This window comes from Chenopodium quinoa, unplaced genomic scaffold (genome assembly GCF_001683475.1).
Source record: "Chenopodium quinoa cultivar QQ74 unplaced genomic scaffold, ASM168347v1, whole genome shotgun sequence".
NCBI lineage: Eukaryota > Viridiplantae > Streptophyta > Magnoliopsida > Caryophyllales > Amaranthaceae > Chenopodium > Chenopodium quinoa.
This window is the reverse complement of record NW_018744633.1, coordinates 2669879-2689126: the sequence shown is the minus strand read 5'-3', so window position 1 is coordinate 2689126 and position 19248 is coordinate 2669879. Positions and strand designations below refer to the sequence as shown.

General features: G+C 33.0%; 1 protein-coding gene across 1 annotated transcript; it reads right to left on the bottom strand.

Moving 5' to 3' along the window:
* Window positions 1–14894: 14894 nt before the first annotated feature.
* LOC110700967 (protein MAIN-LIKE 1-like) lies at window positions 14895–17938 on the bottom strand. The gene is made up of 4 exons (XM_021878531.1): window positions 17844–17938; window positions 15718–17055; window positions 15212–15637; window positions 14895–15117 (listed from the first exon to the last, which is right to left on the bottom strand). The coding sequence occupies exons 1-4, from the start codon at window positions 17910–17912 to the stop codon at window positions 14977–14979; spliced, it is 1974 nt and encodes a 657-aa protein (XP_021734223.1). The 5' UTR covers window positions 17913–17938; the 3' UTR covers window positions 14895–14976.
* Between the last annotated feature and the right edge of the window lie 1310 nt (window positions 17939–19248).

Here is a 19248-nt window from a genome sequence, read left to right as displayed (position 1 = left end):
GGATGATGATGATGATCCACACTGAATGAATCTTATCCGAATTTTCTTTAGGTTTATCATTATCATTTTCAAACCATACATACTCCAGCCAACATGTAAGAGATCATGAGAGAATTGAATTGGGATTTTGTTCTTTTTATTTGTCATGAAAAAGAAAGTAAAGTAAATAGTGAATGTATGTGTGATTGTGAAGCTGGATCCCCGTTTGGAGGGAAAGGAAAAAAAGAACACAGCAATCTGACACAATTGACTCAAAGAGAAAAATAATGAGGAGCTAACCTACCTTTAATTTGTAATCAAACAAACAATTTCCAGGGGGAGTCACATCAAATGTTAAGTCAACTTGTGAAACCCCATAATATTAAAATTAACAAACATCATCTAAGATGGCATTGAGTCGGGTCGAATTTATAGCACATTGAATATGTAAAATGACACATATATACATTAAGGCTTGAGCACAAAATAGGCACAATAATTACTGCTTGCAAGGCCTAAATCCACCCCCCCCCCCCTTATAAGAAGCATGACACGATATAATATAGCACGACAAAACACGTTAGTTTAAGTAGAATTCAATTTAAGCGTATATACCAATACAACATGTAGTGAGTGGCACAACCATATGTAAGGCTTCTCAAGGCCTAGAATACACAAGTTTGACTCAACCCACAACTATCTTTATCTTGCATGATCTTAATTATAACCGCCTAATATAATCCGATAGTCAACCAAGCAACACTTGTACGTAATACCTAGTAAATGCAATAACCTTAAATGATGATTCCATGTTCGTATTACATATCTATAACATGTTAGTCATTTAGCCTTACCCGTAACTCAGTAAACCATAAAGCTGACTTTGATTCTCCCCCACAAACATTTGTTCATCACCATTCAATATTGTGTTCCCGTTGACCATCACACAGTAGTAGTAGCAGTACTATCTCCTAGCAACTCCCCATTACCAAAGAGATCAGATAAAAAGTAAGCTAAGAATTCAGAAATTGTTTTCCCTTCATTATTTTTTTTTTCTTTATACGAAAATAATTAAGAGAGATTCTCAAATTCTGAGTCCTTTAGCTTTCAGCTTTAACTTGATATCATATCATCTCCTTCCCTTGAGATCTGCGTTTTAATTGCTTTTGTTTTACCATCACCTAGCTTATAGCTTATAGCTTATAGCTGATAGTACTATACTACAGTAGTAGTTGTAAGAAATACGGAGTAGCTTATTCAGAATTCAGAAAACTGAATGTGCTTTGGGTTGAGTGCAGTTTCTTACATGCTACTACTAAGAGTAACATTGTAGTATAATATAGAGTAGTACATTTTTAGCATAAAAGCTGGTCCATTTATGAATTTGTTTCCTAAATACTTACGCAGCTAATGTGGACAAAAACTCTATCGCATTCTTACTTAATTACACTCTCTTTTCGATCTTTTGTACATTCGTAACTATAAACCGACTCTAGTTTGTTTCATTTAAGACGCGCACATAAGTAAGTTTGTGTACGGCTAGTTTTTAAAGATCTCGTTCCTTTAAATTTAAGCATTGTTCACATTTACTGAAATAAGTTGAGCTGAATTGAATATAAGTGAAATTAATATTTTATCAGAGAGGAAAGTAGGAGCTGAACTGAACTAAAATTAAGCTGAAATAAACATACCCTTATTTTAATTGCGTTGGACTAAATTATTGAAATACATGCAGTGTAAAGCTGAACTGAAAAGATTTGAACTGCACTTCACTAAAATAAATTAAAATGTATTGATCTAAAAATAAGTCCAAAAGATTATGGCCTTCATCGCCTAACTTTTATACATAGACGATATTTTCCAAACCGACTCGGATTAAAAGGTACATTTTATCTATGTTAATTTATTTTAACCATCAAACATCGCTTAATGTAGGAACGACACAAAGTAATTAACTTATCGTGTCAACAAACTTCTTAAAAATTACGAAGTATCAATCTTGGTGTCCATGATATTTGAATGCCTTGAAATTAGGGTTTATGTACAAATTTCATTCCATTCAAAATCATTTTGTTAGGAGTAGATTTAGTAGTGCTGATTACTAAATTAAACTCAGTATATTAACTTCATATCAAGTTTAAAATCTGGTATGTTCCAAAATGTCTAATCCACGAACGAATGAAATTGCTATGATGGATGTTGTGAATTTTTTCTCACGCACATTCACAAACCACAAAATTAAAATTACAATAATAAGGTGATATTTGATTTATATAAATGTTGACGTAACACTTGTATTTTATGACGACATTGGAATATATGCGCAATGAAAATCACTTAAGTATGACAGCCAATTTAGGTCCCCACTAATTAATCATGCTATGATTATCATTTCACCACTAAATATTTGCATTAAGGTTTAAGGTTATCCAATAATCTTCATACTGATTTGTGACTAAAAAGAAAAAATAGACACAGATATATTTGAGGGATTGAAATGATAGAAAATTGATGTAGACTTTACACATTTTTTTTATGTGATGAATGACACCTTAATACATTAGTTTTTTTTTAATTGTTATTTTTAATTAGCAATATAAATTTTATGAATTGATTTCTCTTATTAATCTATTTTGATCTGAAATAAAATAACTGAAATTCAAACAAATGAACCCGATATAAGAAATAATATATATTATTAATAAATATTACTACAAAGTATGAAGTATAATATTGATTAACAATTGGTGGATACTTTTGCCATAAATTCCAACTTAAAATTCCTATGAGTAGCTTATTTTTACTTGAATTAAACAAGCTATATACTTATATGATTGTATGACAATATTAGGGTTTATTAAGACTAGTTAAAACTTAAGATTACATTACTTTTCTAGAATAAGTTAATGAAGGTAGGAATAATACTAAGTAAAAACTAAATCGATTAAGCCAATGGGTATTATGAAGTACTTACCAAATTTACAATCATTTGCAACCATAAAAAGCTTTATCTTATTCAAATTAAGACGACAACAGATTATTAAACCTTATTTGAACTTATTGCTCACTATCTTATACGGAGCACTTTGTATATACAATTGTACATAGTATATTGAATTTCGATAGCCGTTATCTAAGCTTATGTATTAGACTATCCATTTAGCTTAGTACGGTTAATTAGTGGGCAGATGATGTAAAGAAATATTCTCTCTTTTTCAAAGTACAAACACTCGCATGACACAAAATGGAAGGTAAATATAATTGTTTGTGGATTAATTTGTATGGAGACCCTCACCCTATTATAACCTACATACCTAACCTAACCCTAACCCTAGCTAGCTAGCTTGCTAAATTCGAGCTAATGGCTAGGGCACTATAGCTTATACAAAGTACAAGTACTTTAATTGTATTTTACTTGTATATTTGATGTAATGGTCATATTTGTATTAATTCTTTTTTCATAAAAAATAGGGAACATAATTCTGACATAAATTATATGTAGAAGTTAATTATTTAGCTTAAAGTATGCAAATTTTTATTCCCATATGGAGTATATGGTTTAATTACTATAGTGGAATTTTATGTCACTATGACTTTCTGTGCTAGTTTAGGTCGACACTTACTAGCAAGTAACATTCGTTATTTGCTTCTTGATATTTGCTTAATTACTTGCATTCTCTTTAACTTGGATCAATGATCAACTTATGGTAAAACATTGATAAATCAATCATAATATTACAAGCATTATTATGGCCATGTTTGGTAATTGGCTTTTTAATGGCTTTTTGGTTAGCTTTTGGCTTTTTAAGGTGGTCAAACAGCCAAAAAATATGTTTGGTAATTGCCTTTTTAGTCAGCGAAAAAGTTGGCTTTTAAGCCAAAATGAAAAAACTGCTTTGAGTAGCTTTTTTGTTGGCTTTTGGCTTGTTGGCCCACAAATTATCTAATAAACAGCCAACAACCACCAATTAATTTACCAAACACTTTTGTAAACAACCAACTTAAACAGCCAATTTCAAAAGCCATTATAAACAACCAAACATTCCAGTTGGTCAAACAAGTCAAGTGAACCAGTCAACAGCCAACCGCCAACAACCATTCGCCAAACAAGGCCTATCTCTAAATTAAATTAAATGTATAACGAACTTTGATTATTAATATCTTTAGTTATCTAATGATAAAATTATGTATGTAAAGTTAATTTTTTGTTGAAAATTACATTTTGAGATAAATCTAGAAAATCTTAATTACGGTAGAATTTGTTTTTATATATGTATATGTACTTAAAATAAAAAACGATTAAATTAAGAAATTAAATAGTATATGAGTCAAATTGTTGTAATTAATTTAAAACGAACAAAAATATAGTAGTGACATGTTAATGATGAAGTTAAGAACGATGTTCATACAGCTATCGAAAAATATAATAACACTCGTTCTGAATTCTTAATTTTTGGCACAAACAGCAATATCTTTCCACGTTGTTTAAATAAATTAGCTTAACTTTTAGGGAGAAATTGAAATATCGAAAACAAAGGTAAAGATTCATATCTTTTGGAAAATATATAGATTAAGCTCATCTTTTTTGTACTCCTTTTTAAGTTGGATGACTATATCGAACATGAATGATCAGCAGCAAAGGGACCTAATCGATGTTGCCAACATTTTTTTTAATACTACGTATCATTTTATTTTACTAAAACAAAAACATGTTTAATTGTTTTGCACATTTGTAGTTATGGCTTATTCTCATACGTTTATTTTCAGTTCAGTTCAGCTTCTAATTTCCTTCTCTTATAAAAAATTCATTTCAGATCACTTCAGCTGAATTCAGTCAATGAGAACAGACCCTTAGTAATAATCATATTGAAGGAGATTAGTAAGATAGAGTTTTAATTAGCTTATTCATCTAGTAATGTTCAATAATACGATCCATGTTACCGAAATACAATGCATTAGTTAGGATAAGTAAACGCAATTGTATGTATATATCACATGCACTTTTTTTGAAGGAATATATCACATGCACTTTGTACGTATAATATACTCTGTAACATATGTAACTCTATTGAATTGCTTGAAATTAAAGAAGAGTTTGTCAAAAAAATTAAAGAAGAGAGCAAAGATGGATTAAGTAAACTATGTCTTATAAAAAAAAATGATACACGCTCGATGAATGATGACTTAATTAGTTGACTTTTAATTTCATTAGATGTTGGTTTTTCTACATCTTTTACGTATTAAATAAATTTACTTTAGTCTTTACTTCTTTACCAAAACTCCCTCTCTAATCTCTATCACAATTTTATATATATATTAAAAAAAAAAAAAAAAAAAAAAAAAGAAGTAATACGGAGTAGTAATTTCTTGGATTTGGGTTAAGATGAGCATAAAAAATGGATCTACTTGCTAAAAGGGGACATACCACCATGTAGGGTACCAAAACCACCAAAATATAAATACACTAAAATAAAATTACTGATGAATAATCAAGGTTAATATAAGTAGATCATTTTTCTAATTTTAATTGCAAAATTATTACAGAAAATTAAAGGCTAAAAAAAAAAAATAGAAAGTGGGACAGCAGTTACTGTAGGGCGGAATTGCGGACAGCACGCCCACTCCGCAAAATATGGCTCGCTTTGTCTACAAATAATGGCCCCCTCCCTCCCCTTACTCGCCTTCTTGAGCACCGTGTCCTTCCCAAGTGTTTTTTACTCCCTCCGTTTCATAATCATCGTAATATTAGAAAGAGACTAAAATTTTTAAGAAAACTTTAGACTGAGGCTAAAGGAGAATATAGAATAATGTTTCAAATTTGCAAATAAAAGTAGCCGAAGGTAGTATAAAGTATAGTTAATAACTAGGATATAATTTAGATATAATTATATGGATAGAGGTGGCAAAAATTCAATAAGTGTTACAACTAGTCAATTCAAAATGATTTAGTGGCTATTGGTTAAGAATTTCATCCTATTTATGAATTTAACGAATTGTTTAAACACTCAAATCCACACACCACACTCATTTATTAGCGCTTAGGGTTAGTTGAACAGGGGTTTATCTTTTAAAACTGAAAATAGCACAATAAATGGTTAATACAAATTAAAGTAATAGTGTATTAGAATGACTTGTAATAACTTTAAGGCCAATTTGATCTTTATACTCCATAACAATTTGAAATTAATTTGTTAGATGATTAATTAAATTATCATATTGTAAGCAGAATGTTTTTTATAAATACTCGTAGCTTAGTTTTTTATAAATACTTTAATTCTCTTATCTAACGCTTCGGGGTGTTTATTAGCTTTTGCCTTAAAATAAATAAAAAGATGATTGAGTCACCTGCATGGATTATTTAGGTTGATGATAAGGTAAGATTTAAGAACCATTGCTTTGATTAATAAAATCACCGACCATGAAATAAATGTCTCATCCACGTCACATTAAATCAAACTTTTAATAATCTATTTTAAATTCTCACCCCTACAATTTGATGAATACTGTAATTATCATGATTATAAACCTAGCCATCCAAATCCATCTTCATTTTTTGCCTTACTTTTTTGAAACCATCTTAATGTGGGACCCACTTTGTCACCTTTTTAGTGGAGGTAATTACAGTAGTCATTATTATTAATTACTGTTTATTTCTTAATAATAAGTGGGCTTCTTCTTTTACTGTTGAGAAACAATTACTGTTTAAACTGTACATTATTATTTTTAATAATAACACTCTTAATACTCTATCGATTAATTACTTTAACATAGTGTTTGTTACTGTAGCATTAATAATAATTGTAAAACTTAACACTGTATAATTATTAGTGTGCTGAAAATTACAAAATAGGAGGGGTAGTGTCAATGATTTCATATATGCCTAATCATTTGAAAAAGCAACAAATAAAGTTAATTAGTGTTAGATTATGATTTTGCACGTATGCTTCATTGCCTAACATGTCGCTTATTTACTTGCATAATTAGCTATAATTAGGTTCTTTAGCATCTTTAATTTCCTAGTCCATTATTGCGGGAAATAAGAGTTGATCATGTAAGTGTCTGTTTTGATTTACTAAACTGATTGAAGCTAAACTGAAATTAAGCTGAAGAGAATATGCTCTAATTAACTAATTTATTTCAATCATGAAAGGTCAAATTGTGATTATATTCAAACTCGATTGTTATACAGCGAGTGATACAAAGTACGGAGTATGTACAACTTCTTTGAGCTAATTTTACTAGGGGTAATCCATTTTGTGTGTTGAAGCATTATTACTTGTATAATAATAATACTCCACTAAGATTGATGTTCATTTCTTTCCATGTGAACTCATGAATAATATTTGTCTTTATTAATTTGTGTCACATTATTGTTTTACTTTGATGAAATAATAACACTGTTTTGAAGCATTACACTATAGAAAGCGCGCAAAATGATTTGTACTCATTAATTTTATTTTTTATTTTTAGTTACACGTACTATTTTTTTTTTAATGACAATCCTTATAGATTCATATAACATCCTACTGAGTACTGACCTTAGTGATGCAATGTACATTTTAAAATGGGTCCATTTCCACACAACCATACTTGTTTATCCATATGGCAATTTTCAATATTTGGAGTAGCTAGGGTTGAGAAAAAGAAAAAAAATTGTCTGCATGACTTAATAATTTTAAATCGCCAAGATTTTAATTGTAATAATCACCAATAAAAACAAATCGACAATAATATCGGATTGAGATGATTCCGTTGCAATTTATAGTTCAAATTATTTCTTAGATAAATCACAAAATTGACCATATAATTTCATATTAGACACGCGAAATAAAAAGTAGGTCTAATATTACTAATATGTCATAACTACTGTGCAAAACTAATTATAAACCTTCGCAATCAGTTATACCCGTTTAAAATTAATTGAAATGATTCCTAATGTTACCGGTTTTAATTTCGATTATGACGAAAAATTATGTTGATCTATTCCATTTGGGACCATTGGTGTAAATGTTCCCAACTTGATTACCCACATGGGTGAAATATGTTCACGGATAACCTTTAAAAACTTTAATCAACATTGAACCAATAATAGAGTTTTTTTGCCTCAATTTTGTGCAACAAACTTGTCCTCTTAAACAAAAGGAAAAAATAAGACCAAGGGACAAAAAATGAAAAAAGTCTTTGAAAACAATTGAGGAAAATCAATGGATCAATCGACCGAGTACTATAAATTTGCTCTCATTTTCTTAACACCTTGAATAAATATATTACGAGTACTATTTCTTATAATTATAAAATAAAAATCACGATAAAATTTAATAATTGGAATCATGTAATATTATTATTATGTTTCATGAAAAAATGACATACCAAAATCTAGCTTTAATTTACTGTTGTTAGTGACAATGAATGTGTTCATAGAGCCGCACGTTTGGGTGGTTGATCACAAGGATGACGTTAATTTTGCCGGTTTAATTAGCTAACATAATCATTTTTATTAAATTATTAATGTCGGCTATTTTCTAATCTTAGGAAAGAGATGTGTCTTCTGATTTGAAACTTAATTGTCATTTAGCTCAAACATGATTATTAAGCCAAATGTTGGTTTATTAGCTTCTTTGATTTGGAACGTGTTAACTCCTAAATTATTTTTTAAAATTTTTAAATAATAATATTATTCGTATATTTGATTCCAAAGAATTTATATTTATATTTTGTAGATTAAGAATTGAGTAATTTAATGTTTAATTTGTGTGCTGTTCTAATGCCATGAACATTTCCAAATTCCAATTGATTACTTCATACGTAGTAATTCATGCATTAATTCAACAGATGCAGCTTAATAACAAGCCTTCAAGAGTTTAAGACCAATATTATCAACTCTTGGAGACATTTTGTTAGCTAATTATAATCCAATAATTCGCAATATATTCATGTTTTTTTTTTAAGGGTGATAATTTATTGACTATTTGAGTAAAATTTATAGAGCAAATAAAATAAAGCACAATGTCCCTTGCTAGAAGGCCTAGATGGTTCAATGACAATGGTTCTAAATTTATAATACTACCTCCGTTAAATGTTATGTGCAACTTTAGAGTAATATTTGTGAGATATATATATTTTTTTTGAGGAAAAATATTTGTGAGATATAAAATATTCTAAAGTTGCACATAACATTTAACGGAACTAAGAGATGATAATAAATTGGCTAAACAGTTATTGGCACATTTAAAGAATGTTGTCTCTCGAGTTATGTATTGCAAAGGAAATTATACAACAAATTACGTTGAATGACAAAATTAAAAGGAGTAAAGTTGTTAGAAACATCATAACAATGACTTTTACATAACTAACTTTCTTAGTTTTTGTTTTTTTGGGGACAAATTAGGGTTAGTGAAAACCATTTATGGAGTGACTCTATTTTACCTTTCCTGTTCAAAAAAAGAAAAAAAAAAGGATAATAAAAATTTTAAAATAGAAAATTGAAGTGTGATTGAGGTAAAGCCAAATACATGGGAAATAGCAGCCGAAAACAGTAAAAGCTCAGCACATTAAAAGGATCAACATTCCAAATTATACACGGCAAATATTTTTCTTTTCTATAAATATTTTTCTTTTCTATAAATATTAATAAACCCAAAGTTTTTTTGGCTAAAAGAATGCGGCGGCATGCCTTTAAAAAATTAAATACTGTAATAAATTAATTATACACAATTTATATATTTTTGAAAAAAAAAAACTTTTCTGTCTCAAAGCCTTGATTTTCTCCTTCCACTTTTCAGCAATTGAATGACTACCGTGGATTTATTCTCTTCAGATTATTTTCAGTTTAATTCAGCTCAATTTTTTATTTTATTCTCTCATAAAATATTCAGTTTTGTTTAGTTCAGCTCAGTTAAATCAATCAGAACATAGCCTATATAAAGAAAGAGTAAATTAAAATACTTTAAAATATTTGGCAATCGGATAAATTATTTGCTCTTAAGTCTTTACCATCTACTTGCATTAGTAAAATTGTACAACGTGACTATCACAAGTGGATTTATATAATAGGGGAATTATATTAACAAGATGATGCATTATTAATGTTGCTAATTGGGATTAGGGAATTATATTGTATAATTATTTAAATGCTGTTTGAATTGCATGATTCTAGCTGGAACTACAGTACTAGATTTGTAAACAAGAGTCAAACTTGGTTTGGTCTAAGATTATTAACTTGGTAAGGTACTACTAATTGTCATTTTTTTATTTATTTTTTGAAAACTAATTGTCAATTTCATGCAAACTCATTTTATTATTGTTATAAATAAATCATGTGAGTGGCTTTTAAAAAATAAAATAACAACGAGTTATATGCCACCCAAAATCCTTACCACTTCAACAAATATAGTGAAACGACAAGTTTAGTGAAATATACATAATACACTAATGATGAGTTTGACAAGTGACAACCTTAGAAGAATTTCTTTTGTGGCAGTTCACCCTTTTGGCTAATTCGGATTCAAAACTCGGTTTTAGATAATTAGCTTTCAATCCTCTTTTAGTTTACTCGTATAAGAGATTGAACGCATGGTACCACTAATCAAATACTCCCTCCGTTTTTAAATACTTGCTTCACTTTCCTTTTTCGGTTGTTTTTAAATACTTGCTCCATTTCCTTATTTGGAAAATTTTTACGATATTAAATTAATTTATCTTACCTGGTGAACCCAACATATATTCTCTCTCCTCCAATTCTCTCCACTATTTTTAATTTATACTTCCTCCGTTCTATTAATATTGCAACAATGGACTTTTTGCACTATTCATCGCTCTTGTTTGACTATATAATATGAGTTATACATTAACCAAAATATAGTCAAGTGGGATCTTGTTGGATTCGTCTCATTTAATACTTTCACAATATCAACTTTTTATAATTTTAACTCGTACATAATTATAGATATTTAGCATATAAAATGTGTTTTGGGATGCGTAATTTTCTCCTTGTTGCAATATTAACAGAACGGAGGAAGTATAATTTTTTATTCTTCTATCCACCCCACTACCTTTATATTTTATTACTTTCTCCAATTTCTCCTAAAACTCCGCGCAAAGAGAAATAAAACAAGTATTTAAAAACGGAGGAATACAGTCTCAATTACCACTGCAACAACAATCAATTGATATTTTTTTGTTATATCTGACGCAAGATTAAATTAATCTATGAAATAATTTTACAGTCCTAAAAAAAAATGAAATAATTTTACAAATTAATTTAAAGGAAAAAAAAAAAAGGGAAAGAAAGGTAGGAGCAAGAGCAGAGGATTGGAAAATGCAGGCATGTTTTAAGGAGGAGAGAGAAAGAGGTGAATAACATCGAGCCCTGTGTTTGTTAATCAAGAAGCAGACCAATACTCTGCCAATTACTTTTTCTCCACCCAACCTTGGATTATAAACTCTCTTGGTAATTTCATTTTTTTCTTTTTTTTTTTTTGTTTCTTACACAATCTAATCTCTTACACATATCTATTGTCCTCTTTTACTCTATCATGCACCTCACCCCCTTTTTCATCTTTTTTGTCAGTCACCAAACCCTTATTCTAATATTCTTACATTTTTAACCTATGTTTTTTCCCCCTTTAATTATTTGTACGAGTATAGTCATATGATACGGAGTATTAAAATGAGTTAAAATATCCGTATTTAATAAATAATTTTTTTTTTTATTTTTTTCACTAATTATTACGGTAACTTACTTTAACTAATATTTGTGATTTATACATAAGAATAATTAAAATCTTAAGAGTAAATTGGAATCGGCACAATCAATAATTTATTAATATTTAGTTGTTACGGAGTATAATTTTTGCTTGATGATAATTAAAAATATTATCAGTCAAAGTATTACATTAGCATACGCGCATTTTAAACATAGATGTAATTTTTACTTAATATTTTGAATTTTTTTTACTATTCATCCGTGTTTTAATAAATGTTATACTATGACCATTACATAGTGTTAGGCAATTTAATTGATTTAAAAAATAAGAAGTGAGTGGGTTAATAAAAAAATAAATAAATAAAAAGTAGTACTTGTAATATGGTTGGGTGGGATATTAAAAGAGAAATATATAATATTAAAATGTAGTTTTTCGTTAAAAAAAATATATCACACCTATCAAAATACGAAGGGAGTAAACCAGCTTCCCTTGTGGACTAGTGGTCAGAGAATGAAACCTCTGAAGGGTATGTTCTCTTACGTTGAAATTCAGTTCAGTTCAATTCAATTCAATTCAATTCAGTTCAGTTCAGTTCAGCTCTTAATTTCCTTCTCTTATAAAATATTCATTTCAGTTCAGTTTAGCTAATTTCAGTTCAGTTCAGCTCAGTTCAGTTAATGAGAACAAGCCCGAAGTCTAGATCCAGGGTTCAAGCATTGGTACCACCTCTCTTTCTCTCTTATCTCTAAAAATATACGAAGGGAGTAATACCAAAAAAAAAAACGTCAAAATTATGATAAAACTAAAAGCGTTTTAATTATTACTGATATGAAATAAAGGAAATGTATTAGCCTTGTATAATTGTATTCATCCTGTCTAATAAGGGCCTTATAACCTTGGCCCAAATTCGGTACCATGGGACTAATTTACCCAATAAAGTCTGAAAATTTTACACTACACCCCGGTGTAGCTTCGGGATTTGTTAAACATCGCCCGCGTTTTTCTACATAAAGCCCACATTTTTTAAAAATGTTGACATTATTGCCCTTGTTTTAATTTTTACCGAAAATAAAATTTTTCAGTCATAAAAAATGTGGAGCAGGACTGGATCGCCGAGTGAAACCGAAGAGCCCTCAACGTCGGGTAGATGCACCGGAGAGACGCCGTTGACGCCGGAAAAGGAGGTACGATGCCATCTAAAACCACGAATTGGCGGCTGGCGTCCTGCCGGGACGCCGTGACCGTAGTGGTGGCGCCTAGCCAGGACGCCGCCACCGTAACTCTGGCGCCTGGCCAGGACGCCGCCACCGTAACCGTGGCGTCTGGCCAAGAAGCCGCCGCCACGGTGGCGGCGTCCTGGCCAGGCGCCACCGCCACGGTGGCGGCGTCCTGGCTAGACGCCACCGCCACGGTGGCGGCGTCCTGGCTAGGCGCCACCACTATTTTTTTTTTTTTTTTTTTAATTTAATTTAAAATTTGTTTATTTTTTTTTTTTTGTGTTACAATTTTTTTCTTTTTTTTTTGTTTTTTTTTTTGTTTTGTTTTTAATTGTTTTAATTTGTTTTTGTTTTTAATTTATTTATTTTTTATTTTTTTTTTTACAATTTTTTTCGTTTTATGTTTTTTTTTGTTTTTTTTTTTGGTTTATTTTTATTTATTTAATCTAAAGTTTTGTTTATGTTTTTTATTTTTGTGTTTTGTTTTTTTTTTTTTTTTTGAATACTTTTTGTTTATTTCTTTGTTTGTTGTTTATAATTTATTATTGTTTTTGCTTTTGTGCTAATGTTGTGTCAAATGTATTAATTTAATCTACTCTTATGTGATTATATTTATATGTTATTGTTGCAGGATTATGGTGGAGACGGAAATGATTATAGTGGGATTTTTGTACACGATGGTCTGTTCGAAGATGCTCAACAAGCGGTTGATTGGGCGAAACAGGTTGCAATTAGATCAGGTTTTTGTTTAGTAGTAGCAACTCATAAATCTCAACGGGATGGTAGAATGGATCGCATTTTGAGATGCGACCGTTATCGCAAAAGGGAGGAACGAGATTTCAGTCAAGCGATTCGGTTTGATACAAAGCGGAAAGGTTGTGGGTGTCAGTTCAGAGTAAAGGTTCGACAACAGCAAAGGGGTGACGGTTGGGAAGTGAAGAGTTACGGTAAATGGGGGTATCACAACCATGAGATGATCGCATATGAAGTGGGTCATCGACAGTTAAGTGGCCTAAGTCCTGCTGCGAAACTAATTGTAAAAGAAATGAGTGATGCTCAAGTGAAGCCTGCTAAAATATTAGCATCTGTGTTGGAGAAATTTCCTGAAGACCAGCCAAACCGAAGACACATCTACAACGTCAGACATAAATTGAGGTTTGAACGGTCGGAGGGAAGGAACCCTATACAGCAGCTTCTACACCAGGCACAAGCACGTGGTTACCTGTACTGGTTTGAATCTGATGAAGACACATCGGAGGTGACTCATTTGTTCCTTGTGCATCCTGATTGTGCTGATATGATTTCGTCTTGGCCATCTGTGATTCTGATCGATTCAACGTACAAGACAAACAAGTATAAGTTTCCACTGGTTGAGATGGTTGGGATGACTCCAACGAACCAGAACTTTTTGATTGGTTATGCAGTTATGAAGGATGAGACGGTTGCGAGTTACCGTTGGGTGTTGGAGAAGTTGAGAAATTACATCGGCCCAAGTGTTCAGCCATCGGCCATCGTCAGCGATTGTGAGGGAGGTCTCTTTGCCCCTATAGCGGAGCTGTTTCCGGAGTCGAGCCATTTACTGTGCACATGGCACATCAACAAATGCGTGAAAGTCAAAGCCTACAACCTTTTCAACAAGAACTTAGATTCAGCAGAGAGATTGGTAAATGGTAAGTGGCGGAAGATCCTGCAAGCTACCACGGAGGCAGAGTACGACCGAGCCTTGGATAACTTCAAGGATGCATACCAATGGTGCCCGGCAATCGTAGACTATGTGATGCAGCAGTGGGTGCCTCAGAGGGAAAAGTTTGTCAAATATTGGACAAACCAAGTTCTTCATTTTGGAAACACTACTACATGTAGAGTTGAGAGCGCTCATAGAGCTCTGAAGGACTGGATTGATTCTTCCACCTCTGCTCTGGATACACTGTTCGAGAGAATAAACAAGGCTATTGATACTCAGAGGAACGGCATCAAGAACTCTCTCGAGGACTTAAAATAATAATTATAAGAACAGATAATGTTAACTTTTACAAACAACTAGGAAAATGTTTTATAAATGCACTGCCGACATATCAATAATCTCTCTGTGACGCCCACTGCCACTGCTCAAGGGCCCGTTCCAGTTCATCAATAACAGCTCTGCCTGTTGCAGTCGTCATGTTGTCCCTCTCCTCAAAAAGTCTGTGTCCCAACTGCGTCATCTTTCCCATCCACTACACATAACAAAACACATAAAATTCAATAACGACGTATTATGAGACATATTATATGAAAAAAACACAACTACAAATGTTTTATGAGACGTACCGCATCCACGGCAGTGGGCGGTGGCACATCATCATCATCGGCGTCGTCGCCGTGGTGGACGTCTCTGATCAACCTCGGGTGCGAGTGCCGGTTGTACCACTCCATGTAGTGCTGGTCACACATGGCAGCCACCCCAGTTGGCGGCCGCTGCAACTGCTCAATCCATATGCGGGCAACCATCGGAAACTGCTCCCACGTGCCAATCATGCTTGCCGGCCATTGGACGACGTACTCCTTCAACGACGCAGATCGGACGGCCTTACTGGGCCATGCTGGTGGAGGAGGAACAACTTGGACATATCCAAGCTGGCGAAGACAGCGCTGCGGCATGTACGCCTCTACGATCTCACGATACTGAATCAGTCCCGTGTAGAGGGTCCTGGGTACCCTATTACTAGGGTTCTGGCCGAAAGGCATCCAGTTCACCTGCACATTTTTTAAAATTAGTAAGATTCGTACAATAAACACATCAAACTATAAAAGTAGAAATAATTTAAACACTTTACCTCTAATGGGGACATCCTGTCAAGCAATAACCGTATCGATCGCAGGCGGTCAATGGACTTCTTCTCGACACGCGGACTCCACGCACAGGCACGTGGCTGGCCATCCCCAATAGGAACCGGGTCGCGGTGTGGTCGAAACGCCGGGAAATACTCGTATATCCACGTCTGTAACAACGTCATACATCCAGTGATACCTGCCGCATCAGCCCGGCTCGAGAATCCTAACTGGCGATACATGTACGCTAATGTAGCCGACCCCCAAGAAAACTGGCCTACTCTGTCGGGCTCACACGCGTCAACTATGTCGCGTGGCCTGAGCTTGTTTCCGCTCTTATCCGGAAACAAGGTACACCCGAGAAGAAGAAAAACATATGCAGCCAGCTGTGTGTCCTGCGTCCTACGTGAAGTGGGGTGCAAACATCGCTGCAAAACTGCTGCGATCTTAACACCGCCGTGATCCCACACACCAAGTGCCGCTGTGTACAGCGCAGCCCTATCCACCGCCAACAGCTCCGCCAATAAATCTGCCTGATCCGCATCTGTGACAACAGATGCTCGGTTTCCCTCTACGGGAATCCCAAGGATGGCCTCGACGTCATGCAACATGATCGTCATCTCACCGAACGGAAGGTGGAAAGAGTTCGTGTCCGGCTGCCATCGCTCAACGAAAGCCGTGATCAGCGTCGAGTCAATCCTCTCATGCATGGTGGCAGGAAGGTGGCTCACTCTAGTGGCCCTCAATCGGCCGACCATCTCGCTCTCCTCCGGCCAAGCCTCAGCCCAACTACACAAGAAGTTACAAGTCCTCTCCCGGGTTTGGCATTTCAAAATGCCGCTATCCAAAGCCCGCTCTTGGTCCTCCCAAATACGGGTAGCGATGTGTCCTAGAAAGCTAGGAATCACACTCCCGTCTATAGGTCCCCCAGCCACCTCGCCCCTCACCACCCAAGAATCATTAACGGCCCTCGACCGTTTTCTGCTAACCGCAGACACAGTGGACGCAGATGATGTGCCAGATCTACTAACAAATCTACCATCTCTACCCTTACGCACGTCTACCCTACGCGTCTCATACACATCATCAAGCCTATGACTGAATGGACCGTAATCATCATATGGTCCACTCTGATCGTCCACATCCTCATCTGCATCCTCCTCCTCCTCCTCCTCATCACCATCATCATCTTCATCATCCTCAGAATAGTGCACCCGTTCTCTACGAGCCGAGGCCGAAATACCACGGGATCTAACGTGTCTGGGCCCCGAGCTCTCCATTGAGTTCATCGTACTTCTCATAATGTCCATACTCTTCCCAGCCCCAGAACGAAAATACGATGCCTAACACAAAATAACAACACATGTAATATGCAATATAAACATGTAATATAAACATAAAAAAAGTAATTAAAATAAATAAATAAAACAATATACATATGATGGAAAATAAATTAAAAACATTACAAAATATTAACAACCTAAAAATAAAAAAATTAATAACCTAATAAATAAATAAATAAAAAATTGGAAAAAACAAAGCAAAAAAAAAAATTACCCAAAAAAAACAAATTGGAAAAAACAAAGTGAAAAATATAAAATTATAAAAACTTAAAAAAAGAAGAACATCAAAATTTTAAAAAAAATTTATAACAAAAAAAAGGGAACATAAAATTTTTTTTAAGTAAAAAAACTAATTCAAAAAAAAAAAAAAACAAGAACAATAAACAAGAACATAAAATTAAAAAAAAGAAAAACAAATTTAAAAAAAAATCAAAAAAAAAATAATTATTTTCGAAAATTAAATTTCAAATTTAAAACCAAAAAAAAATTAAATAAAAAAAATAAAAAGGCGGCGGCGCCTAGGCCAGACGCCGTGACGGTGGCGGCGGCGTCTATCCCAGACGCCACTACCACGGCGGCGGCGCCTAGGCCAGACGTCGGTGCCGTGGTTCTGGCGCCTGGGCCAGACGCCACCGCCACCGTCACGGCGTCTGGCCTAGGCGCCGCCGCCGTGGTAGTGGCGTCTGGGCTAGACGCCGCCGCCGTGGTGGTGGCGTCTGGCCTAGGCGCCGCCACCGCCTCCGACCTTTTTTTTTTTAATTTTTAAACACAAAATTAATAAAAAATACCTTCTCGCCGGAAAACCGCTGTCCACCCGCCGCATGTGCCGCCACTTCCTTGCCGGGCCGCCTCGACATCGCTCGGAAAGTTTTTTAGAGAGAGAAAGTGGAAGTAGAGAATTGAGAGAAGAAATTGTGTTTTTTACTTTGAGGGCAAAAGTGACAATTCACTCTAATTTTGTGGGCTTTATGTGGAGATTCGCGGGCGATGATTAGCAATTGAGGTAGCTTCTGCTACCTACACCCTCCCCCCTCTTCAAGTGACGTCATTTTGCACATATAATATTTCAAAACTGAACATATTTTATTAATAGTTGTAAATGAACATACAATTATTTATAATTGAACATTTAATTAAGGAACATTATTATAGATGAAAAATGTATAAAATTTATAATTTTGTACTTGTTATTGAAATTTTTTGAAGGTAGCACTCACTCCTTATTGTAATTGTAAGAATCATTTCCATGAAAACTACAACATAGCACACACTCTTATTGAAATTCCTTATTAAATTTGTTAAAATAACTAAATCATGATATAATTAGGTGCTTTAATTAGTAGTATAAAAATGAACTTTTAAGTATATGCACATATTCATTTTAAAATTAATGCATTTACTTGTTGATCATGAATAAGAACGAAAATGAACATTTATCAATACGTAAATTAACATTTATATATATTGAAAATGAACATTTATCAATACGTAAATTAACATTTATCATCTATTAAAATGTGAATGACGTTATACTAACATATAAATGAACATTTAACAAAATGAAAATGAACATTTATAAAAATAAAAAAAAGAAATAATAATAATAATAAAAATAACTGCGAACTATAATCTTTGTTTCTCTTCTCTGAAACGGTTTCCTTCGCTCTGCAACAAAACTGAAGAATGTACGGATATAATTTATTAGTTCTTCAATAAAAATTGCTAAGATTATAGTATAATACTTACATTGATTTACATTACTATATATGTAAATGAACATTATGAATTTCATATATGATCAAAAGATTTCATAGTATGCATAAGTCAGTTTCTCAACTCACATGAATGAATATTTATGCATTTCATAAATGTGCATAACGTATCATAAAAATGAACATTTTTTATTTTGGCATATAAAGTCAAATATAAACTCAAATAGATTCAAATATACAAATGAACATTTATAATTCAGTATATGTTCATATATTACCTCGGAATTGTAGAATTGTTAACATCTATACCATAAGTTTTAATATCTTTTAAAAGTTCTTGATCTACAATAGGAGATTTTTACAATGATTATGTAGTAATATATAAATAAATATTTGTATTAATCATTTATTAACATGTGAATGATTGTATACTAATATATAAATGAACATTTATCAAAATGAAAATGAACATTTATAATTT

What these genes read in the sequence shown, in the direction of transcription:
- LOC110700967 (XM_021878531.1), bottom strand. Translation starts at nt 17,912, where the DNA reads ATGTCGAGGCGGCCCGGCAAGGAAGTGGCGGCACATGCGGCGGGTGGA. An exon ending in ACAGGATGTCCCCATTAGAG is followed by an intron (nt 15,638 to 15,717) that starts GTAAAGTGTTTA and finishes AAAAATGTGCAG; the next exon opens with GTGAACTGGATGCCTTTCGG. An exon ending in CGCCCACTGCCGTGGATGCG is followed by an intron (nt 15,118 to 15,211) that starts GTACGTCTCATA and finishes TGTTATGTGTAG; the next exon opens with TGGATGGGAAAGATGACGCA.